This window comes from Aethalodelphis obliquidens, unplaced genomic scaffold, assembly GCF_003676395.1.
Source record: "Aethalodelphis obliquidens isolate GAN/ISIS:26980383/991018 unplaced genomic scaffold, ASM367639v1 scaffold117, whole genome shotgun sequence".
Lineage (NCBI taxonomy): Eukaryota > Metazoa > Chordata > Mammalia > Artiodactyla > Delphinidae > Aethalodelphis > Aethalodelphis obliquidens.
In genome coordinates, this window is record NW_020838061.1 from 660,662 (window position 1) to 686,301 (window position 25,640).

Consider the following 25,640-nt stretch of genomic DNA (forward strand, 5'->3'; position numbering starts at 1 on the left):
TGCAGAGATTCTGCTGAAAGATCAGCTGTTAACCTTATGGGGATTCCCTTGTATATTATTTGTTGCTTTTCCCTTGCTGCTTTTAATAATTTTTCTTTGTATTTAACTTTTGATAGTTTGATTAATATGTGTCTTGGTGTGTTTCTTCTTGGATTTATCCTGTATGGGACTCTCTTTGCTTCCTGGACTTGACTGACTATTTCCTTTGCCATATTAGGGGAGTTTTCAACTATAATTTCTTCAAATATTTTCTCCATCACTTTCTTTTTTCTCTTTTTCTTCTGGGACCCCTATAATTCGAATGTTGGTGCATTTAATGTTGTCCCAGAGGTCTCTAATACTGTCCTCAATTCCTTTGATTCTTTCTTTCTTTATTCTGCTCTGCAATAGGTATTTCCACTATTTCATCTTCCAGGTCATTTATTCGGTCTTCTGTCTCAGTTATTCTGCTACTGATTCCTTCTCAAGAATTTTTAATTCCATTTATTGTGTTCTTCATCATTGTTTGTTTGCTCTTTAGTTCTTCTATGTCCTTGTTAAATGTTTCTTGTATTTTCTCCTTTCCATTTCCAAGATTTTGTATCATCTTTACTATCATTACTGTGAATTCTATTTCGGGTAGACTGCCTATTTCCTCTCCATTTGTTTGATCTGGTGATTTTTTACCTTGCTCCTTCATCTGCTGTGTGTTTCTCTGTATTCTCCTTTTGCTTAACTTACTGTGTTGGGGTCTCCTTTTTGCAGGCTGCAGCTTCATAGTTCCAGTTGTTTTTGGTGTCTTCCCCCAGTGGCTGAGGTTTGTTCAGTGGTTTGTGTAGGCTTCCTGTGGAAGGGATTGGTGCCTGTGTTCTTGTGGATGATGCTGGATCTTTTTTTCTTGTGGCAGGGCCACATCTGGTAGTTTGTTTTGGGGGTGTCTGTGACCTTTTTTATGATTTTACAGCCTCTCTGTTAATGAGTGGGGTTGTATTCCTGTTTTGCTAGTTGTTTTACATAGGGTGTCCAACACTGTACCTTGCTCGTCATTGAGTGGAGCTGGGTCTTAGCATTGAGATGGTGATTTCTGGGAGAGCTTTCATTGGTTCCTAGTACATGTATCTGGGAGGTCTCTTTTGGACCAATGTCCTGAACTCGGCTCTCCAACCTCAGTGGCACAGGCCTTACACCTGGATGGAGGACCAAGACCATGTCAGCCACACAGCTCAGAAAAAAAAAGGAGAAAAAAAGAAAGGAAGAATAAAATAAAATAAAATAAAAATGTTATTAAAATAAAAAATAATTATTAAAAATTAAAATAATATAAGGTAATAAAAAAGGAAAAGCAAAGAAAGATAGAAAGAAGAGAGCAACCAATCCAAAAAACAAACCACCAATGGTAACAAGTGCTAAAAACTATACTAAAAATCAAACAAACAAACAAAAAATGGACAGAGAGAATCCTAGGATAAATGGTAAAAGTAAAGCTATGCAGACAAATCACACAAAGAATCATACACATACACCATCAGAAAAAGAGAATAAGGAAAAATAAATCTGTATATGAGAGAAAACTAAGGAGGAAGAGGGCAACCAAATCAATAAGCAAATCTACCAATGATAATAAACTCTAAATACTAAACTAAAATAAACCTAAAATCAGAAACAAATTAGATGCAGAAGGCTGACCCCAAGCCTACAGTTGCTCCCAAAATTCACCACCTCAATTTTGGGATAATTTGTTATCTAGTCAGGTATTCCACAGATGCAGGCTACATCAAATTGATTGTGGACATTTAATCCACTGTTCCTGAGGCTGCTGGGAGAAATTCCCCTTTTTCTTCTTTGTTTGCACAGCTCCTGGGGTTTGGCTTTGGGTTTTGCCATGCCTCTGCATGTAGGTCGCCTGAGGGTATCTGTTCTTTGCCCAGACAGGATGGGGTTAAAGTAGCAGTTGTTCAGGGGTCTCTGGCTCACTCAGCCCGAGGGGAGTCAGCGGTATGGAATGCAGGTTGAGCCTGTGGTGGCAGAGGCAGGCATGATGTGGCAAGAACTTGAGGTGCACCGTGTGTTCTCCTGGGGAAGTTGTCCCTGGATCATGGGACCCTGGTAGTGGTAGGCTTAACATGCTCCTGGGAGAGGAGGTGTGGATAGTGACCTGTGCTTGCACACAGGGTTCTTGGTGGCTGCAGCAGCAGCCTTAGCATTTCATGGCCGTCTTTGGTGTCTGTGTTGTTAGCCTGCTAGTGCCCATCTCTGGAGCTCGTTTAGGCAGTGCTCTGAATCTCCTCTCCTCGAGCACCCTGAAACAATGGTCTCTTGCCTCTTAGGCAGGTCCAGATTTTTCCCAGACTCCCTCCCAGCTAGCTGTGGCACACTAGCCCCCATCAGGCTGTGTTCACACAGTCAACCCCAATCCTCTGCCTGACCTCCAAAACGAGAGCCTCAGCTCCCAGCCCCCACCTGCCCTGGCGGGTGAGCAGACAAGCCTCTCAGGCTGGTGAGTGCTGGTCGGTGCTGATCCTCTGTGAAGGAATCTCTGTTTTGCCCTCTGCACCCCTGTTGCTGTACTCTCCTCCATGGCTCCAAAGCTTCCCCCCTGCCCACTGCCTGTCTCCACCACTGAAGGGGCTTCCTAGTGTATGGAAAGTTTTCCTCCTTCACAGCTCCCTCTCAGATGTGCAGGTCTCATTCCTATTCTTTTGTCTCTGTTTTTCCTTTTTTCTTTTGCCCTACCTAGGTACGTGGGGAATTTCTTGCCTTTTGGGAAGTCTGAGGTCTTCTTCCAGCCTTCAGTAGGTGTTATGTAGGAGTTGTTCCACATGTAGATGTATTTTTGATGTATTTGTGGGGAGGAAGTTGATCTCCACGGCTTATTCCTCCGCTTTCTTGAAGGTCCCCCCCACCTTTGTTTTTGAGTCTTGTTAATCAGTATATTTTTCTTTTTTACACTCTGACATATGCCCCATCAAGCGTTTATAACTGCTGTCCTCAGAGAAGCTCATGTAGAAAAATATGTACAGGGTGATACATTAAGTAAGAGAGATAAATGCTGCACCTTAGGAAATGATCAATTCCAATTTCAGTACTTGCCAGAGACTTTAGCTTTAACAAGATTTTGTATTTTTAAGAAATATGCAAAGTAATTCTTCTGGCAAGGCATAGACTTGTGAAATGGAAATGACAATAATGGTAGACTGGTAATAAAGAGATCTGGCCTCTAATCACTGACCAGCTGTGTGACCTTAGGTGAGCCATACTCCCATCTATCTACACTTTTCTTATATAAAATAAGAGTATGGTATTCAATTTCAAGATGCCCACCAGCTTTAAGTCAATATCCATGTTATATAATAGAGAGTTTACAATTTGTTTTTCATACACATTGGTGGTGGAGGGTTATATTTAATGAAAAAACAAGCTAAAAACAGTATAAGTGCAAAGAATTCTTCTATTTAAATTCATTTCAAATTTAGCCATGATCCTAGGAAAATACACATAATCTAAAATGTAAAAACATACATCTGTTTACCATGAAATTTACTTGTCTTTCAAAATGTGTTTTTAACATTCAAACATGTGTTGTTTATATAAATATTTGACCATACAAGAGTTTGTTTTTATGTATGTCCACTACAATGAAAACACAGATGGAAAAGGCAGGCATTAAACTGAATTGCAGAGAGATAGGGGAGGGAACAAACTTTTACGGGTGACTTATGGTGCTTTACACTTATTATCCACATATGTTATCTCAAAACCACCCTCTGTTATATTATGTCCATTTACTGTTAACTGAAGCACAGAGACTAAAAAATTTGACCATGCTATATTGCAAATTCTGAAGGAGAACTGCGTTTTTCTCATGGCATCTAGAAGAGTTCTGGCACATAATAGGTGTTCGGTTTACCTTTCATGAATGAATGTCAGTAATATTAGGCAGGAACCTGGGAAAACATTCCACATTAAAGAAATGTATGTACATAATATTCAATGAAATAAAAGGGGAAATATACCAAATTTGCTTCTTAGACTTTTTTAGAAATATAAGATATAACAAGGAAACATGAATCTAAAATTTCCACATTATTCCACAAGTAATGGCTAACTATACATCCTGAGGCAAAGTTCATTTTGGTGATCAATAACTAGAAGGTCTATTAGACTTTTAAACATCTACATAGTTTCTACCACAATCTCAGGAATATATTTATGTGGGAAACATATTTTTATTTGCAGTTTATCTAATATTACAAAAGAAGTCCTATTACAGCACATAACCTTTTCAAAGTTTCTTTCTGCTGTGGGCATGCTGCATTTTGGAAAACCATTAAAAATAAAAAGATAGTAAGCTGTTCACTATTCTTTCCTCTAGTAGAAGTTTTAATAAGCCATAAGCAAGAAGAAAATGGTAATACTTCTTTCTTTTTCTGTATGTTAGTATTTTTATAGGGATAAAAATTTCTGCACAGTATCCATGGCTTTGAAATTTTTTAACCTCAGTTATGCCTAAAACTCCTTTATATCAAATAGAATCTTAGTGAGGAACCCTATGGTTATCTTATCTTTCATTTTGGAAGAGTATGTTTTTAGTAATATTCTGTCTCTGTGTCCTCTCTCCTGCAGTATGGGGTCTCAAGGAACCCTTATGACAGTCCATGGATCCTGAAAGCTACTGTCATGGCACATGGAGTTTATTAGTATCAGTGGCAGATTGAATAAAAACAAAAATGAAAAAACCTCAAAAAAGAAAAGTTGGAAGATAAATTTGAGAATATCTTACTGAAAGTATAGCAAAAGAACAGACAGATTGAATATGGAAATCTCAGGGTAACAGTTGTGCTCCAGGTGCAGAGTAACAGTTTGGAGAAGATCAGAAGTTCCAGGAAAATTTCTTTAAGATGATAAAATTGTTGTACTACCAAATGTGTATGAATGTATTGAAAGGAAGTATGTACAACTGGGGAAGGTTTTGAGGATAAATTAGTAGTAGTACCTAGAAAATTAAGCAAGCAAACATACAAAAACCAAAACCAAAGTAAATAAAGAACTCCAAGGAAACAGAATAATAGTATGCAGAAAAGGACAAAAATAATATTATACCACGCAAGTCAAATGTGTAAAGCATTTACATAGTCATAATAATGTTAACACAAAATATCAAACTAACCAAAATTATGGAATAATTATACTGTGAGGATAAGAAGAGAAGAAGTATGCATGTAGGTGAAAGGATCAATAAAGAGATCTTGAAAGAGTTAGACAAAATGCCTTGCATTTCATAGTCAAAAATCAATCAACAATGCCTAACACTGAAAAATCAAGAAGTAGTGATATAAACAGATAGATGAGACAGCTAGGTGTTCCCCAATATCTTTCTCCCTCTTCCAATAATAACTGAAAGTTTAGCTGGGCACATGACTCTCTACAATATAACTACATTTGCAGCTTCCCTTGTAGTTAGGTATGACCATGTGACTAATATTTAGCCAATGGGATTTAAGTGAATATGTCTTGTGGCAGTTTCTGGGAATCCCTTTTAAAAGATAGCTAGTACACGCTTTTTGTCCCTTCTTTCTCCCCATCTCTGTCATGCTGCCTGGACTGTAAATGCCATAATTTTGGACCTTGAGGACCAGGGCTACATCATAGGGATGGCAGAATGGAAGATGGAAGGCATTAGAGTCTCTTGAGGACTTCACAAGGCAGAAGGGCCATGCCAGCTCTGGACTTGTACATGGAATTGAAATATCTTGTTTAAGCCGTTGTTATTTTGAGTCTTTTTGTTATTCACAGCAAAACCTAATTCTAATTAATATACCACATTATTCAGATGGTGGTAAATACCAAAGGAATCATCTTAAAGAGTAGAAAGTACTCTGGCTATCGGGAAATGGTAGGAGGAGAGGAGTAAAGAATGTTGGTTTTGTAGCAAGTTCTACAGAACTTAGCTCCTTAAGCTATGTGCATGTATAACTTTGATTTAAAGAAACATTAAAAACAGTGACAACAAAAACACATGCTCTGTATTTCCCTAATTGTGGCTTTTGATTAGGCTCCTCATACCATGATACCACTCCAATTCCTCTTCAGTCATTTATATTCTTTTGTCACCCCTTTTGCTAGACTTTAAGCTCCTTAGAAATAGGACAAGTGTCTAACGCATTTCTAGTTCCCTGTTCATATATATAACACATAGCATGCTCAGTAAATACAGGATTTTATTTGATTTCTCATCTGAATCCTAAAAAAAAAATAAAAAGCATGGCTCTGGACAGAGCAGTATTTATTTTGAGAACACTATTTATTTTGAGAAATGTGCTCTATGATTTCTCCCTATATTTCTCCCTCTTTCTTCATATATGTATGAGAAAATACTTTATTTCTTCCTCTGGAAGAGTTCTGCATTTTGTCCTTTTTCTTTAATAGTACTTCATTCTTGATTTTCTGTAATGATCCTCCAGTGTGAGCTGAATCCTACTTATACTTGCTCACAAGAGTCAATTGTTAGCATCTCTTTTGAACTCTGCATGGAGAAGCCATGGAATCAGCCATGGCAGGAATCTTTATATCATAGAAATCAACAAATGTTATAAATCAGGGCTTTTTTTTCCTTAAGTAGCTGGTTGTTAAATACCACCATACGTCTGCCACTATCTAAACCTTATACAAGTATCTTTTAAATGGAATGTAAACTACAGTTCCCATGACTGATCAATATAATTTTTCAATCTATCATTCATTATATAATATGTGAGATGTACAGTACTCCCCTATTATCTGAATGAATGCCTGAAACCAGGGATAGTATCGAACGCTATATATACTATGTTTTTTTTTCTATACACACACCTACAATAAAGTTTAATTTATAAACTAGGCACAGTAAGAGAATATCCAAGTTGCCAGCACCACTACTCTTGAGATTTGGGGCAATTATTAAGTAAAATAAGGGTTACTTGAACACAAGCACTGAGATACCATGACAGTCAATCTGATAACTTAGATGGCTACTAAGTGACTAATGGGTGGGTAGCATATACAGCATAAATACACTGGAGAAAGGGATGATTCACATCCTAGGATGGAGCAGGAGGACACAAGATCTATCATGCTATTCCAAACAGAGCACAAATGAAAACTTATGAATTGTTTATTTCTGGAATTTTCCATTTAATATTTTCAGACTGCAGTTGAGCACAGGTAACTGAAATTGCAGAAAGCAAAACCACAGATAAGGGGGGAGTACTGTATTTCAGATCACCTCATGCAATTTTATGAGACTTATGTGCTGCCAGCTGTGCTAAGAGGGCAGATATCTCATGCAATTTTAAAAACAGTGTTATCGAGATATATTTAACATGCCATACAACTCACTCATTTAATGTGTACAGTGAAAATATTTTTAACATATTCACAGAGTTGTGCAACAATTACCACTAGCTAATTCCAGAACATTTTCATCATGCCAAAAACAAACCCTATACCCATTAGCAGTCACTCCTCATTCCTCCCTCCCACCAGCCCCTAGCAGCCACAAATCCACCCTCTGTCTCTATAGATGTGCCTATTCTGGACATTTCATATAAATGGAACTATAAAATATGCAGTCTTTTGTGACTGGCTTCTTTCATTTGGCATAATGTTTTCAAGATTCATCTATTTTATAGCATGTTTCAGTATTTCATTCCTTTATATGGCTCTATAATATTCCATTATATGCATATATCACATTTTGTCTATTCATTCACTTGATGAACATTTTTTCCTACTTTTTTGCTATTATGAATAATGCTGTTGTGTACATCCATGTATAAGTTTTCTTTAAACAACAAATATTTGTCTAGATCAAGGCACCAGTAGACCTGGTGTCTGGTGAGAGTCCACTTCCTGGCTTGTAGACAGCCAACTTCTCCGTGTGTCCTCACAGGGCCAAGAGAGAGAAAGAGAGATGTGGCTCTTTTCATTATGGCATTAATCCCATCTTGAGGTCCTCACTCTCAGGAACTAACATAACCTAATTACCTTACAAAGGCCCCACCTCCAAATATCATCATATTGTGGATTAGAGTTTCAACATCTGAATTTGGAAGTGACACAAACAATAAGTCCACAGTAGTAATGTTTACCGAATATTCACTAATAAAAGACAAAACTGGCAATGTGATTTCTACTTTTTTCACTGAGATCACACTGCATAAGATCAAGTTATACTTGAAGATTCAATGAAAGGAAGAGCTTATTTGTGAACTACCCAGACAAGTGTGATAATTTTTGCTAAGATTAAAACTTTTCATATCAATAAAAATGATTATTTTATACACTTTTCTAACATGAATCAATGTGCAGATTGTAGGCGTAGTCACCAGTTCTATATACAAGGATTTCAAAAATTACAAGAAAAATTTGAAGGATACTTTGTTGATATTCATAAGCTTAGAGTTTCTTTTCAATTTATAGTATGCCTTTTTGATTTTCATGTTAATGATGGTAAGCTGACACAAGAATTGGCAGTTTTATTTAATTTGAATAGATATAATCTTGAAATTGATAAACTTTTCTTCAAAGTCAAATCAATTTTTCCTAAAAAAGATGAATCAATGTTCACACTCAAGATAACTTTACCTCATTCTGTATAGGTAGCGTCACAAGATGCATCCAATTTGCTCTCCGTACAAACTCATTACTGTTACATTATCGGTACTTGAACTCTGCAGCTATCTCCAGCAAGGGTGGCAAGGGTGTCTTATTGTGTGTGTTACTTATAATCAGAAATAATACATCATCAAGTTCAAAACTTTTATTCCTGGAGGTCATTAAAATTCATCTTTTTGTTTTCATGAGGCATCACCCTCAAGTGTGTTCTGGGTAGCACTGATTCTTGGGGGTACCAACAGGAAAAAGCAGAATTGTTTTGGGAACAAGTAGACTGGAGAAACACTTGGTTATGGAAAGTTAATAAATTTCATTACAGCAGAACTTCACAGAGCCTTGGAGTATGTTGATACTTATACTAATCTCCTTGGGACATGGGAAAGGTATAGTATTAAGTGTTTTCCTAAGTAATTTGGAACTGGCTCCCTGAAGGGACCAGTGATCCTTAGAATATATTCAGTTCTCATTTTTTTCACCCCAGTGAAGCAGGTAATTTGTTCTCTCTCTCTCTCTCTCTCTTTTTAAACAGCTGTGAACACTGAATTTTAGAGAGTGACACCCAAAGTTATCCCATTAGTTACTGGTTGAGCTGTGAACGCTGTCACCGTAATACTAAAGTGTTAATTGAAATTCCACCTTGTATTATATGTAGAATTCAGAATTTCTGACCATTATGAATAATCAGTCTCTTAACATAGATGAATATTTTTATTGTTTCTTTGGTCCCTAGTTTATGTTTGTAGTACCATAGAACCACTTGAAGTAATACGATATAGCAACTTTTTGCCAACTTTCCAAACAAGTTAATGTTAATAATGTAACATGTAGTAGAGAGGCCATTAGTGGAGAATGCCAAAAACCTCCAAACAAAGCAAATATACTGTCTTTTAAAAATTTTATGACAGAAGAATATCTCTCGTTATTACATGCTGGCCAAATTTTGTAGTGTAATTTCCCCATTGTTAGAAGCCCTTGTAATAATCTTTCATTAAGACTAAAGATAATGTTAATTTTACAGGACACACTTCTTTTTCTTTAAATTGAAGTATAGTTGATTTACAATGTTGTGTTAATTTCTGCTGTACAGTAAAGTGATTCAGATATATATATATATATATATATATATATACATATTCTTTTTTATATTCTTTTCCACTATGGTTTATCACAGGATATTGAATACAGTTCCCTGTGCAATACAGTAAGACCTTGTTGTTTATCTCTTCTGTATATAATAGCTTGCATCTGCTAACCCCAAACTCCCACTCCATCCCTCCCCCACCCTCTGCCATTGGCAACCACAGGTCTGTTCTCTATGTCTGTGAGTCTATTTCTGTTTCGTAGGTAGCTTCATTTGGTGAGGACACACTTCTTAAATAACAAAACCAAGGGCCTTGTGTCTCACTTTGGAAACAAAGGGTAATGTTCTACTTTGTCAATCTTGATCAATAAAATATTATTATAGAAACACAGAGAGTTCTAGCTAAATCCTTCTAAAGGAGTTTGGTGATTTCCCAGGGACTTTTGAATGGTCATTTTTAGAAGATCACGAGGTTGGATTCAACAATACTCCAGTGCTGGTGCATTGATATTGCTGACTAATTATTGGGGGATATAGTTATCCTTTCTTTTCTTTATATGATAGACATTATACCAGTTAGTGATTTTCTTTTGGAATTCACAAAGTTCAAGTGGTAATGTAAGGTCCAGAACTGACCTGCTTATAACTTCAGTGAATAATTTACCATCCATGAGTCTTATTTTCAGTAATCAGGCAACATCAGATGCCATTATGTACTAAAACTTGTATAAAAATATTGTTGGATAAAAAGAAAGTACCATTACATGGTTGTTTTCCTCTTGTATGACTTATCTCTTCAAGTAGAGCAAGAACTAAGATTTACATTTTCATTCTAGCCCTATGGTGACTATAATAGTAAATGACATCCTATATATTCGATTAATACTTGATATATCAGTTAGTTTTAATTATTTATTAGCAACATTTTTATCTGAAAGGTGTGACCTTGTTCTTCTATACCTCATAGGACTATTGCAAAGGAAAAATAAAATGTCACAAATGTGAAGACACTTAAAGCAATGACCCCTTAACTGATGTCCCTGTGCAATGTCAGTCTTTTGAAAAAAGTGTTCTGTAGTCATATATGTTGAAATGATGTTGCATAATTCTACACCTCTCTCTTCAAGCACATTTTTTTTACATCTTTATTGGAGTATAATTGCCTTACAATGGTGTGTTAGTTTCTGCTTTATAACAAAGTGAATCAGTTATACATATGTTCCCATATCTCTTCCCTCTTGCATCTCCCTCCCTCCCATCCTCCCTATCCCACACCTCTAGGAGGTCACAAAGCTCTGAACAAACTGTATTATCTGCAATAAAGAAACAAGCTGCTCTGGTCTGAATAACAAAAAGAAATGATGAATTGATGTTATCAATGTAGATGTAAACACTAAAGGAAATACCTTTTTTTTTTTTTTTTTGCTTGATGCAATTATTGGAAACATTTTAAGTATGTTTGCAACAACTTAGTTATGTGACTCTACAGTTGGGAAGTAGCCTTGGGGGGGTTCCAAGACCCATCAGGGATACCAAAATCCACAGATACTCAAGTCCCATAGTTGGCCCTCCATACGAGAGATTTTGCATCTCCATGTATAAGTTTTTGAGTGGACATACTTTTCATTTCTTTTGAGTGTATACCTAAGAATGGAATTGCTGTCATATGGTAACTCTATGTCAAAAATTTTGAGGACTGTTTTCCAAAGTGGTTAAAACATTTTATATTTTCACCAGAAGTGTATAATGGTTCCAATTGCTCCACATCCTGGCCAACACTTATTACCTGTCTTTCTTATTATAGCCATCATAGTGGGTGTTAAGAGGTATCTCATTGTGGTTTTGATTTCCATAATGACAAATGATGTCGAACATATTTTAGTGTATTTATTGGCCACTTGTACATCTTCTTTGGAAAAATGACTATTCTAATCTATTGCCCATTTTTAAATTGCACTATTTGCCTTTTTATTATTGATATGTAAGAGTTCTTTACATATTCTGGATAAGATCCTTATCAGATATTTGATTTGAACATATTTCCTCCCATTCTGTGGGTTATCTTTTTCACTTTATTGATGACATTGTTTAAAGCACCTCATACAATTTTTTAAATTAATTTTTATTGAAGTATAGTTGATTAACAATGTTGTGTTAGTTTCAGGTATACAGCAAAATGAATCAGTTATACATATATCCATTCTTTTTCAGATTCTTTTCCCATAGAGATTATTACAGAGTATTGAGTAAAGTTCCCTGTGTTACAGAGTAGGTCCTTTTTGTTACCAATTTTATATATAGTAGTGTGTATATGTTAATCCCAATCTCCTAATTTATCATTTCCTGCCACATTTTCCCTTTGGTAACCATAAGTTTGATTTCAAGATCTGTGAGTCTGTTTCTCTTTTGCATATAAGTCCATTTGTATCATTTTTAAAATTACATCCCACATATAAGTGATATCATATGCTATTTGTCTTTCTCTGTCTGACTTACTTCATTTAGTGTGATAATCTCTAGGTCCATTCATGTTGCTGCAAATGGCATTATTTCATTCTCTTTTTATGGCTGAGTAATATTCCATTGTATATATGTACCACAACTTCTTTATCCATTCCTCTGTTGATGGACTTTTAGGTTGTTTCCATGCCTTGACTACTGTAAATAGTGCTTCAGTGAACATTGGGGTGTATGTATCTTTTTGAATTTTGGTTTTCTCTGGATATATGCCCAGGAGTGGGATTGCTGGATCATATGGTAGCTCTATATATAGTTTTTTAAGAAACCTCCATACTGTTCTCCATAATGGTTGTACCAATTTACATTCCCACTAACAGTGTAGGAGGGTCCTATTTTCTCTACACTCTCTCCAGTATTTATTGTTTGTAGATTTTTTGATGGTGGCCATTCTGACCAGTGTGAGGCATTTTTCAGAGAACTAGAGCAAAAAAATTTAGAATTTGTATGGAAAAACAGAAGACCCCAGATAGCCAAAACGATCTTGAGAAAGAAGAATGGAGCTGAAGGAATCAGGCTGACTTCAGACTATACTACAAAGCTACCATAATCAAAACAGTAATCAAAACAGTATGGTACTGACACAAAAACAGATACATAAATCAATGAAACAGGACAGAAAGTCCAGAGATAAATCCATTCACCTATGGTCAACTAATCTATGACTAAGGAGGCAAGAATATACAATGGAGAAAAGACAATCTCTTCAATAAGTAGTGCTGGGACAACTGGACAGCTACATGTAAAAGAATGAAAATAGAACCCTCCCTAACACCATACACAAAAATAAACTCTAAATGGATTAAAGACCTAACTATAAGGCCAGACACTATAAAACTCTTAGAGGAAGACATAGGCAGAACACTTTTTGACATAAATCACAGCAATATCTTTTTTGACCTATCTCCTAGAGAAATGGAAATAAAAACAAAAATAAACAAATGGGACCTAACAAAACTTTAAACGTTTTTCACAGCAAAGGAAACCATAAACAAAATGAAAACACAACCCTCAGAATGGGAGAAAATATTTGCAAATGAAGCGACTGACAAGGGATTAATCTCAAAAATATATGAACAGCTCATGCAGCTCAATATGAAAAAAACAAACAACCCAACCAAAAAATGGGCAGAATCTCTAAATAAACATTTCTCCAAAGAAGACATACAGATGGCCAAAAAGCACATGAAAAGATGCTCAACATCACTAATTAGAGAAATGCCAACCATACAACTTTTTAAGGCTTTCATTTATGACACTCTTCAACCACAACATGAAAATTATTGAAAATACCTTACCCGAACTATTTCACAGTCAACACTCAATTCAGTTGCCACTGCTTCAATTTTCTCTCTACAAACAGAGCCAAGGCTGGTCATGCCATTGTCCCAGTACTTCTTAAGGGTGGCTAAGTCTTGGTCACTGAACTGAGTGCGGTCTTGTAGCTGTAAAAAACATTTTAAAAAATTAGAATACTCAAAGGAAAAATATTAAATCATCAGAGTGATATGTGCTAGGTTACTTTCAACAAATAAATTAATTTCACAATTCTTACTCTGTGTTCCCCCTTCCTGAAATGGGCATTATCATGGTATTTATTACTATGACATGAAAGTGTGCTAGAATAAAATGAGTAAAAAATTTACCTGATAACAATTAAGCAATGTTGATAAAAATGGTTGTAGTCACATAAATAATACATATTAATTGTAGAAAATACAGATATATTTAAAAAGAAGAGAATTTAAATCACTAACAATCCTGGAAATTACACTTGTTAATTCTAATGTATGTTCTTTCAAACTTTTTTCTATAATACGTATATTCACATTCACACTACATATATTTAAAAACATACCAGTCAGGATCATGTCACAGTGTTGTCTTTTGATAAATTAATCTAGATTTACCACAGATTGGCTCCTACTAATGTTATAATAAATTAAAAGACTAAATAAGATAAATGTAATAAGATAATGTTGTTTTCAAAGAACAATCATATTTATGGCTTCAGAAAGTTTCAGAATAAGCCCATCCTTTTTACTCTTAGGGTTTTTTTGAACCAATAAACTATGGACTTTATATATTGTTTGAATTCAACGAATCCTGGAGGCATCCCTAGGAAATAAATTAGAAGCATGATAGAATAATGACCTCTATTTGTGAATAAGGAGTCATGAAAAGAAAGGTCAAAGGACTTATTCAACAGGGCACAGAGAGACCATAGCAGAGCTAGAAGTAGAAATATATCTGATTATTTTCTAGTAGCTTTATCCCTATGGTGTCTCCAATTAACTCAAGGGGTGGTAAAAAAATCTGAAAATTAACTTTAGTTAAAAATATAGGGACTTCCCTGCTGGTGCAGTGGTTAAGAATCTGCCTGCCAATGCAGGGGACATGGGTTCGAGCCCTGGTCCAGGAGGATCTCACATGCTCTCATGGAGCAACTAAGCCTGAGCCACAACTATTGAGCCTGCATGACACAACTACTGCAGCCCCCGTACCTAGAGCCTGTGCTCCGCAACAAAAGAAGCCACCATAATGAGAAGCCCGCACACCTCAACTGCAACAAAGAGTAGCCCCTGCTCATGGCAACTAGAGAAAGCCCGTGCACAGCAATGAAGACCCAATGCAGTCAATAAATAAATAAATTTATTAAAAAAAAAATATATATATATGTATGCTGTTGAGGGGATATATGTATACATATAGCTGATTCACTTTGTTTTACAGCAGAAACTAACACACTATTGTAAAGCAATTAGATGTTAAAAAAATAAAAAGGAAAACAAAAGAAAAATGCTGACACGTGGAAGAAATTTTGCAAGAATATATAATAACCAACTGTATATAGGGAAAACAGAAGATTTTCACTTCCTAAGTTAAATATTGTTTAAACAATTTAATAGGAACCTTTATGACCAAAATTTTAAATAAAAATAAAATTTGAAAACTGAATATCTATATCTATATCTATCTATCTATCTATCTATCTATCTATCTATCTATCTATCTATCTAACTATATGCTGCAAAATCCTGTATGTGTGTGTTTGTGATGAAAGAATGTGGTGAGAGCGAGAGTGAGAGACAGAAAAAGCCTGTGAGACTGAATGAATTGAGGACAAAAGTGGCAAATCATTATGGCATGAGATGTGAGGTTCTGTTGCTGCCTTCTACCTAAGAATAAATGATCTGGCCCCACAGAGAGGTTAGACTTCAAAGACTTCCTAGACATAAACTGCTTTCAATGTTTCCTTCCTAACTGAAATTTAAAATGGAACCCTCTCCTAAATTAGATATAGGTAACAACAGAAAATAATGTACACAACATATAAACCATGACTCAAATAAAAGAGTTATCATAACTAAAACTGATACAATACTAAACAACAGGTGTAAATTTGTCTTAAAGCTACAATCTTTTGAAAAGAAATGTTAGCTATCAGGAGGAAAAACAATATATGAATTCTCAGTTTACCACCAAGAAAGTGAAATTAGATTGTACAATTAGCATGTGTCTTTTCATAAGACATATAGTACAGTTTTTCTTTGAGTGTGTGTCAATCAATTTCCTTTCCAGCTAGATCTGTTCTTCCCCAAGTTAAAAAAAAAAACCTGATGAGTAACAGTTATTACAAGTATTGGTACTAAATTACATGTTTCCAATAAAAGAATCAAAACATGTCATCCAAGTTTCTTTTTTAATCAAGTGAAATAACCCTCAAGTTATAATATTTATAACATAAAAATCTCATTACATGTCCCTCCTATATTGATTGTACAATATTTGTGGAGCTAAAATTCTCAAAGCAAAACAAAGAGCAAAATAAATGGTAGTAAGGTTCTAGGTAGATTCAAACAATTCATAACAGGCAGCATAAATATTCCCATATTTTTCCATTGAACCAAATTCTCCACTATAATTTAGCCTACATTATTGTCAATTGGAAGGAATAATGAACAGAACACTGAACACACTGAGCCAATTAATTTGTAATTCATTTAGAGGACATCCAAAGCTGATTCATCCCTTAAATTGAACTAAATAAAAGCTGATTTGATTTGTTGGAAATGTCCTGCATTAGCAATGCTGAAGGCAACTTATGACAACGCCTGATAAGTAGAAGCTTATGGGGGAAAGGGCAGTTATTTTTAAAGCTCCTAAGAGCATATTTTAACTAAGAAAATAAATAAGGTAATAAAAATCAATTAACATTAAAACTGAATACTCATTTACTGAAGAAATAAAATGTGGGCACTTAAAGGAGAAGGCAAATTCTTCCCCGAGGAGCCTGAAGTTGAAATCAGTTTTGTCTCTCTACTGAAATCTAGAACCTAGGGGTAAGACAAGAATAAAGACACAGACCTACTAGAGAACGGACTTGAGGATATGGGGAGGGGGAAGGGTGAGCTGTGACAAAGCAAGAGAGAGGCATGGACATATATACACTACCAAACGTAAGGTAGATAGCTAGTGGGAAGCAGCTGCATAGCACAAGGAGATCAGCTCGGTGCTTTGTGACCGCATGGAGGGGTGGGATAGGGAGGGTTGGGAGGGAGGGAGATGCAAGAGGGAAGAGATATGGGAACATATGTATATGTATAACTGATTCACTTTGTTATAAAGTAGAAACTAACACACCCTTGTAAAGCAATTATACCCCAATAAAGATGTTTAAAAATATATATATAAAGCCACTTTCACTTTACAAGACAACCCTCAGCCTTAACTGCTGACTTAAGTGAGGGAGACATATTAGTCAATTATCTTGCTGATTTTGTTCAGAGTAACATTCCAGTAACCCTGGAAATCCAGGTGAAAGCTGAGGTTTGGCCCATGTGACAAGACAATTGTTTTGATTTCACCTGGATTATATTGTAACACAATAGAAAAAAATCTTCTGGCCTCTTCACCAGCCTCTAGGACACTTCCAGGAATTTAGTTCTTTTATTTTTCTCTTAAAAATAAAACTAAGTGACAAAACTCTGATATTGGGGAGCAGAGTTTCCTGTTTTAAGTATGTATCTTAGTTAAATGTGGAACTGAATTATATATTTGTACATAGGAGTAACCCTTTCGAAGTGAGAACTATTAAAAAAATTCTAGCTCAATTAGCACTTCCTTCACCTTACTCCCTCAGCTTTCCATATGCTGTGCACTACTCTGCCTTATCCCAATAATCAGTCCAGATATTAACCCATGGTGTTGAGATTTCAAACTTGTTTTGTGAAAGCTTGTTCATTTTTCCACTAGACAATGTGCTGCTTAATAGCAGGTATCATGCCTTTTTACTTTTATTTTCATTGTAAAAATAAATATGCACTTGATTAAAAAAAAGCCAAACAATTAGAAAGGTATAAAATGAGCTACAGTCTCTCTCCTTCCTTAGTTACAAACTTCCAATCCTGACACCAAAGGCAACCACTGTCAGTAGTTTCCTGGGTAAATTTCCAGGGTAAAAATGCATATACACTTAGAAAAAAATTGATGATACTATAACTTAATTTTTTTCACTTCGTATATCTTGAAGATGTTTCTATATCATCACATACAGATATACTTCAGTCTTTTTAACTTCTACATTGTGCTCCATCATATGGACACTATACAATTTATGTAATTGTTATCTAATATTTTCTAATTATATTATCTAATTTAGTTATCTAATGGCGAACATTTAGGTGGTTTTCAGGTTATTGCTATTAAAATCAATGCTGAAATGGACATTCTGGTACCTATATCTTGCTTTATATTTGCAATTATATATAATAGGAAATTCCAAGCCATATGTTTTTATCACCTCCACTTCTTCCAGTTGACAAGGAAGGGATTCCTGCTTAAAGTTATAGGGATTGATAAACAACTGATTCTCAACACTAGACAGATGAAATCAACAGTAGTGTATTAGTCACACATACTCACAGCCTATAAGAGGAGAACACTGTATGCCATGCAGGGCCATAGGATAATTCTACTTGGAAACAGAATGAACAAGCAGAGGCTGTGGTGTAACCCCTAGGCATGGTGAAATCTCTGTTTCCCACAGGAGGATGTGATTGACTTGTTTGAATCATTCTGTGGGCTAGCAGGGAACTGTAGCTTGCTATTCAGGGATAAGCAGCCACTGTGCCTGGTCCCCATGCTAAGGAGAGTTGTTTGAATATGGTACTTTATCTTCAGGAACACGATGATAAGGGGAACTTGTGATTGGGCCATCATTCAAGACCCACTCGGCTTTCCCTAGATATCAAGACACATATAATATGGGGATTTAATTTTAGGTCTTATACCACAAAATGGAATTGGTTGACCAAAGAGTATGTGCATTTAATTTTCTTTTTTTTGTAAACATAGAGAAATTGCCTGAACAAAGGCTGAAATGTATGATAGTCCTTATTTTCCTTATCAATGCTAGGTATTATCCAACTTTATAATTTTTTCTAGTTTAGTGAAACATGGTATTGTGCTCTTTTGATTTATATTTCTTTAAGAAAGACCAAGCGTTTTTATATGCTTATTGGCCTTATTTTTCTGAGAAATGCTTTTCTTTTTTATTTATTATTTTTTAAAAATTTGTATATCCTTAGTGACCAGGAATGTGCTAAACATATGTTAGATATCTTTTTTTGTAAACAATGATATTTTAAATCATATGAAATACATTTTCTATGATTATCAATGCATTACCCTTTTAAACTGTATGATTTAAAAAAATGTATGCTTTACAGATATATTATTCCATTCAATTTACTTATTGATACAGTACCCACCTCCAGTGAAAATGTCTTCTTATCTATAAGAGATTGAATATGGGGTCCTCATAAAGAATACTATTTTGTGACTTCTGGGTGGAAATTTAATTTAACTATTTTTTTCCAAATTGTGATCAAACACACTAATATAAGATGTACCACTTTATTTTTAAGTGTACAATTCAGTAGTGGTAAATACATTCACATTGTTGTGCAACCAATCTCCAAAGTTTTTCGTAGCCATTAAACAACAACTCCCATTTCCTCATCTCTCCAGCCACCTGGCAACCAGCATTCTACTTTCTGTTTAAATGAGTTTGAATACTCCAGATAGCTTATCAAAGTGGAACAATACAGTATTGGTCTTTTTGTAGCTGCTTTATTTCACTTAGCATAATTTCCTCAAGGTTCACTCATGTTATAGCATGTGTCAGAATTTCCTTTCTTTTTAAGAATGAATAATATTCCCTTTCATGTATATACCACATTTGTTTATAAATGTTTCTGCTGATGGACATTTGGGTTGCTTCCACATTTTGGCTATTGTGAAGAAAGCTACTAAAAATGTCCATGTTCAGGTATCTGTTTGAGTCCCTTCTTTTAACTCCTTGGGGTACACACCCAGAAATTGAATGTCTGGATCATATGTTAGTCGTATTTTTAATTTTTGGAGGAACCGTCATAGCACTTTCCATAGTGACTGCACCACTTTACATTCCCATCAACAATGTACAAGTGTTCTACTTTCTCCATAGGCTCACGAACACTTGTTAGCTTAATTTTTTAATAGTTACCATGCTAATGGGTATGAGGTGATATTTCATTGTGGTTTTTATTTGCATTTTCCTGTGATGTTGGACATTTTTTATACACCTGTTATCCATTTGTATATTTTATTTGGCAAATGTCTATTGAAGTCTTTTGCCCATTTTTTAATTTAAACATCTTTATTGGAGTATAATTACTTTATAATGGTGTGTTAGTTTCTGTTTTATAACAAAGTGAATCAGTTATACATATACATATATCCCAATATCTCTTCTCTCTTGCGTCGCCCTCCCTCCCATCCTCAATATCTCACTCCAGCTAAGTCAAAAAGCACCTTGCTGATCTCCCTGCACTATGCGGATGGTTCCCACTAGCTATCTGTTTTACATTTGGTAGTGTATATATGTCCATGTCACTCTCTCACTTTGTCCCAGCTTACACTACCCACTCCCCGTATCCTCAAGTCCATTCTCTAGTAGGTCTGTGTCTTTATTCCCATATTTCCCCTAGGTTCTTCATGACCATTCCTTTTTTTTTTTTAGATTCCATATATAGGTGTTAGCATACAGTATTTGTTTTCCTCTTTATGACTTACTTCACTCTGTATGACAGATTCTATGTCCATCACTTCACTACAAGTATCTCAATTTCATTTCTTTTTCTGGCTGAGTAATATTCCATTCTATATATGTGCCACATCTTCTTTATCCATTAATGTATCAGTGGACACTTAGGTCGCTTTCATGTCCTGGCTATTGTAAATAGAGCTGCAATGAATATTGTGGTACATGACTCTTTTTGAATTATGGTTTTCTCAGGGTAAATCCCTAGTAGTGGGATTGCTGGGTCGTATAGCAGTTCTATTTTTACTTTTTAAGGAACCTCCATACTGTTCTCCATAGTGGCTGTATCAATTTACATTCCCACCAAGACTGCAAGAGGGTTCCCTTTTCTCCACACCCTCTCCAGCATTTATTGTTTGTAGATATTTTGATGATGAGCACTCTGACTGGTGTGAGAAGATATCTCATTGTAGTTTTGATTTGCATTGCTCTAATGATTCATGATGTTGAGCATTGTTTCATGTGTTTGTTGGCAATCTGTATATCTTCTTTGGAGAAATGTGTATTTAGGTCTTCTGCCCATTTTTGGATTGGGTTGTTAGTTTTTTTGATATTGAGCTGCATGAGCTGCTTGTAAAATTTGGAGATTAATCCTCTGTCAGTTGCCTCATTTGCAAATATGTTTTTCCCATTCTGCGGGTTGTCTTTTGGTCTTGTTTATGGTTTCCTTTGCTGTGCAAAAGCTTTTAAGTTTCATTAGGTCCCATTTGTTTATTTTTATTTCCATTTCGCTAGGAGATGGGTCAAAAAGAATCTTGCTGTGATTTATGTTATAGAGTGTTCTGTCTATCTTTTCCTCTAAGAGTTTGATAGTGTCTGGCCTTACAATTAGGTCTTTAATCCATTTTGAGTTTCTTTTTGTGTATGGTGTTAGGGAGTATTCTAATTTCATTCTTTTACATGTTCCTGTCCAGTTTTCCCAGCACCACTTATTGAAGAGGCTTTCTTTTCTCCACTGTATATTCTTGCCTCCTTTATCAAAGATAAGGTGACCATATGTGCGTGGGTTTATCTCTGGGTTTTCTATCCTGTTCCAATGATCTATATTTCTGTTTTTGTGCCAGTACCATACTGTCTTGATTACTGTAGCTTTGTAGTATAGTCTGAAGTCAGGGAGCCTGATTCTTCCAGCTTCGTTTTTAATTATCAAGATTTCTTTGGCTCTTCAGGGTCTTTTGTGTTTCCAAACAAATTGTGAAATTATGTTGTGCTAGTTCTGTGAAAAATGCCAGTGGTAGTTTGATAACGTTTGAATTGAAACTGTAGATTGCTTTGTGTAGTAGAGTCATTTTCACAATGTTGATTCTTCCCATCCAAGAACATGGTATATCTCTCCATCTATTTGTATCATCTTCAATTTCTTTCATCAGTGTCTTACAATTTTCTGCATAAGGTCTTTTGTCTCCTTAGGTAGGTTTAATCCTAGATATTTTATTCTTCTTGTTGTATTGGTAAATGGGAGTGTTTTCTTAATTTCACTTTCAGATTTTTCATCATTAGTGCATAGGAATGCAAGAGATTTCTATGCATTAATTTTGTATCCTGCTACTTTGCCAAATTCACTGATTAGCTCTAGTAATTTTCTGATAGCATCTTTAGGATTCTCTAGTTATAGTATCATATCACCTGCAAAGAGTGACAGCTTTACTTCTTCTTTTCTGATTTGGATTCCTTTTATTTCTTTTTCTTCTCTGATTGCTGTGGCTAAAACTTCCAAAAGTATGTTGAATAATAGTGGTGAGAATGGGCAACCTTATCTTGTTCCTGATCTTAGTGGAAATGGTTCCAGTTTTCAACATTGAGGACAATGGTGGTTGTGGGTTTGTCATATATGGCCTTTATTATGTTGAGCAATGTTATTAACTTCGCTCTCTGCCTACTTTCAAGAGGTTTTTTATCTTAAATGGGTGTTGAATTTTTCAAAAGCTTTATATGCATCTATTGAGATGATCATATGTTTTTTCTTTAATTTGTTAATATGATGTATCACATTGATTGATTTGCATATATTGAAGAATCCTTGCATTCCTGGGAAACATCCCACTTGATTATGGTGCATGATCATTTTAATGTGCTGTTGGATTCTGTTTGCTAGTATTTTGTTGAGAATTTTTGCATCTATGTTCATCAGTGATATTGGTCTGTAGTTTTCTTTTTTGTGACAACTTTCTCAGGTTTTGGTATCACGGTGATGGTGGCCTTGTAGAATGAGTTTGGGAGTGTTCCTCCATCTGGAAGGGGAAGGAACAGTTTTGGAAGAGTTTGAGAAGGATAGGTTTTAGGTCTCTCTAAATGTTTGATAGAATTAGCCTGTGAAGCCATCTGGTCCTGTGCTTTTGTTTGTTGGAAGATTTTTAATCACAGGTTCAATTTCAGTGCTTGTGATTGGTCTGTTCATATTTTCTATTTCTTCCTGGTTCAGTCTTGGAAGGTTGTGTATTTCTAAGAATTTGTCCATTTCTTCCAGGTTTTCCATTTTATTGGCATAGAGTTGCTTTTAGAAATCTCTCATGGTCCTTTGTATTTCTGCAGTGTCAGCTGTAACTTCTCCATTTTCATTTCTAATTCTACTAATTTGAGTCTTCTCCCTTTTTTTCTTGATGAGTCTGGCTAATGGTTTATCAACTTTGTTTATCTTCTCAAAGGGCCAGATTTTAGTTTTATTGATCTTTAGTATCATTTCCTTCATTTCTTTTTAATTTATTTCTGATCTGATTCTTATGATTTCTTTCCTTCTGCTAACATTGGGGCTTTTTTGTTCTTCTTTCTCTAATTGCTTTAGGTGTAAGGTTAGGTTGTTTATTTGCGATGTTTTTTGTTTCTTGAGGTAGTATTGTATTGCTATAAACTTCCCTCTTAGAACTGCTTTTGCTGCATCCTATAGGTTGGTGTCATTGTGTTTTCACTGTCAATTGTTTCTAGGTATGTTTTGATTTCCTCTTAGATTTCTTCAGTGATCTCTTGGTTGTTTAGTAGTGTATTGTTTAGCCTCAATGTGTTTGTATTTTGTACAGATTTTTTTCTGTAATTGATATCTTGTCTCATAGCACTGTGGTTGGATAATATACCTGATATGATTTCAATTTTCTTAAATTCACCAAGGCTTGATTTGTGACACAAGATATGATCTATCCTGGAGAATGTTCCATGATCACTTGAGAAGAATATGTATTCTGTTGTTTTTGGATGGAATGTCCTATAAATGTCAATTAAGTCCATCTTTTTTAATGTATCATTTAAAACTTTTGTTTTTTTATTTATTTTCATTTTGGATGGTCTGTCCGTTGGTGAAAGTGGGGTGTTAAAGTCCCCTACTCTGATTGTGTTACTGTCGATTTCCTCTTTTATGGCTGTTAGCATTTGCCTTATGTATTGAGGTGTTCCTATGTTGGGTGCATAAATGTTTACAATTGTTATGTCTTCTTCTTGGATTGATTCCTTTATCATTATGTAGTGCCCTTCTTTGTCTCTTGTAATAGTCTTTGTTTTAAAGTCTATTTTGTACCTGGTATGAGAATTGCTACTCCAGCTTTCTTTTGATTTCCATTTGAATGGAATATATTTTTCCATCTACCCACTTTCAATCTGTATGTGTCCCTAGGTCTGAAGTGGGTTTCTTGTAGACAGCATATATATGGGTCTTGTTTTTGTATCCATTCAGCCAGTCTATGTGTTTTGTTGGAGCATTTAATACATTTGCATTAAAGATAATTATCAATATGTATGTTCCTATTACCATTTTCTTAACTTTTGTGTTTGTGTTTGCAGGTCTTTCCTTCTCTTGTGTTTCCTGCCTAGAGAAGTGCCTTTGGCATTTTTTGTAAAGCTGGTTTGATGGTGCTGAATTCTCTTAGCTTTTGCTCGTCTATAAAGGTTTTAAATTCTCCATGAAATCTGAGTGAGATCCTTGCTGGGTAGAGTAATCTTGATTGTAGGTTTTCCCCCTTCATCACTTTAAATACGTCCTGCCACTCCCTTCTGTCTTGCAGAGTTTCTGCTGAAAGATCAGCTGTTAAACTTATGGGGATTCCCTTGTATGTTATTTGTTGTTTTTCCCTTGCTGCTTTTAATATGTTTTATTTGTATTTAATTTTTGATAGTTTGATTAACATGTGTCTTGGCATGTTTCTCCTTGGATTTATATTGTGTGGGACTCTCTGTGCTTCCAGGACTTGATTAACTATTTCCTTTCCCATATTAGGGAAGTTTTCAACTATAATCTCTTCGAATAGTTTGTCAGTCCCTTTCTTTTTCTCTTCTTCTTCTGGGACCCCTATAATTTGAGTGTTGTTGCATTTAATGGTGTCCCAGAGGTCTCTGAGACTGTACTCAATCTTTTCACTCTTTTTTCTTTATTCTGTTTTGCAGTAGTTATTTCCACTCTTTTATCTTCCAGGTCACTTACCCGTTCTTCTGCCTCAGTTATTCTGCTATTCATCTGTTCTAGAGAATTTTTAATTTAATTTATTGTGCTGTTCATCATTGTTTGTTTGCTATTTAGCTCTTCTAGGTCCTTGTTAAATGTTTCTTGCATTTTATCCATTCTACTTCCAAGATTTTAGATAATCTTTACTATCATTATTCTGAAATCTTTTTCAGGTAGACTGCTTATTTCTTCTTCATTTGTTAGGTCTGGTGGGTTTTTGCCTTGCTCCTTCATCTGCTCTGTGTTTCTCTATCTTTTCATTTTGCTTAACTTACTGTGTTTGGGGTCTCCTTTTAATGGGGTGCAGTTTCGTAGTTCCTGTTGTTTTTGGTGCCTGTCCCCAGTGGCTAAGGTTGGTTCAGTGGGCTGTGTAGGCCTCCTATTGGAGGGAAGTGGTTTCTGTGTTCTGGTGGATGAGGGTGGATCTTGTCTTTCTGGTGGGAAGGTCCACATCTGGTGGTGTGTTTTGGGGAGTCTGCAGCCTTATTATGATTTTAGGCAGCCTGTCTGCTAATGGGTATGGTTGTGTTCCTGTCTTGCTTGTTTTTTGGCATAGGGTTTCCTGCACTGTAGCTTGCTGGTTGTTGAGTGGGACTTGAATCTCAAGTCTCTTATCATTGAGATGGAGATCTCTGGGAGAGTTTTGCCATTTGATATTACATGAATCTGGGAGGTCTCTTGTGGCCCAGTGTCCCTGACTTGGCTCTCCCAATTCAGAGGCATAGCCCTGATGCCTGGCTGGAGCACCAAGAGCATATCATTCACACGGCTCAGAATAAAAGGGAGAAAAACAAGAAAGAAAGAAAGAAAAAGAAAGAAAGAAAGAAAGAAAGAAAGAA

The 25,640-nt window shown here is 35.5% G+C and overlaps 1 protein-coding gene across 1 annotated transcript in view; it reads right to left on the reverse strand.

Moving 5' to 3' along the window:
• The window catches only part of HDX (highly divergent homeobox), a 177,574-nt gene that overhangs the window by 51,445 nt on the left and 100,489 nt on the right, over positions 1-25,640 (reverse strand). Inside the window, exon 5 of the mRNA XM_027097871.1 lies at positions 13,528-13,674. Within this exon, the coding sequence (XP_026953672.1) occupies positions 13,528-13,674 (147 nt within the window). The remainder of the gene's footprint in view (positions 1-13,527; positions 13,675-25,640) is intronic.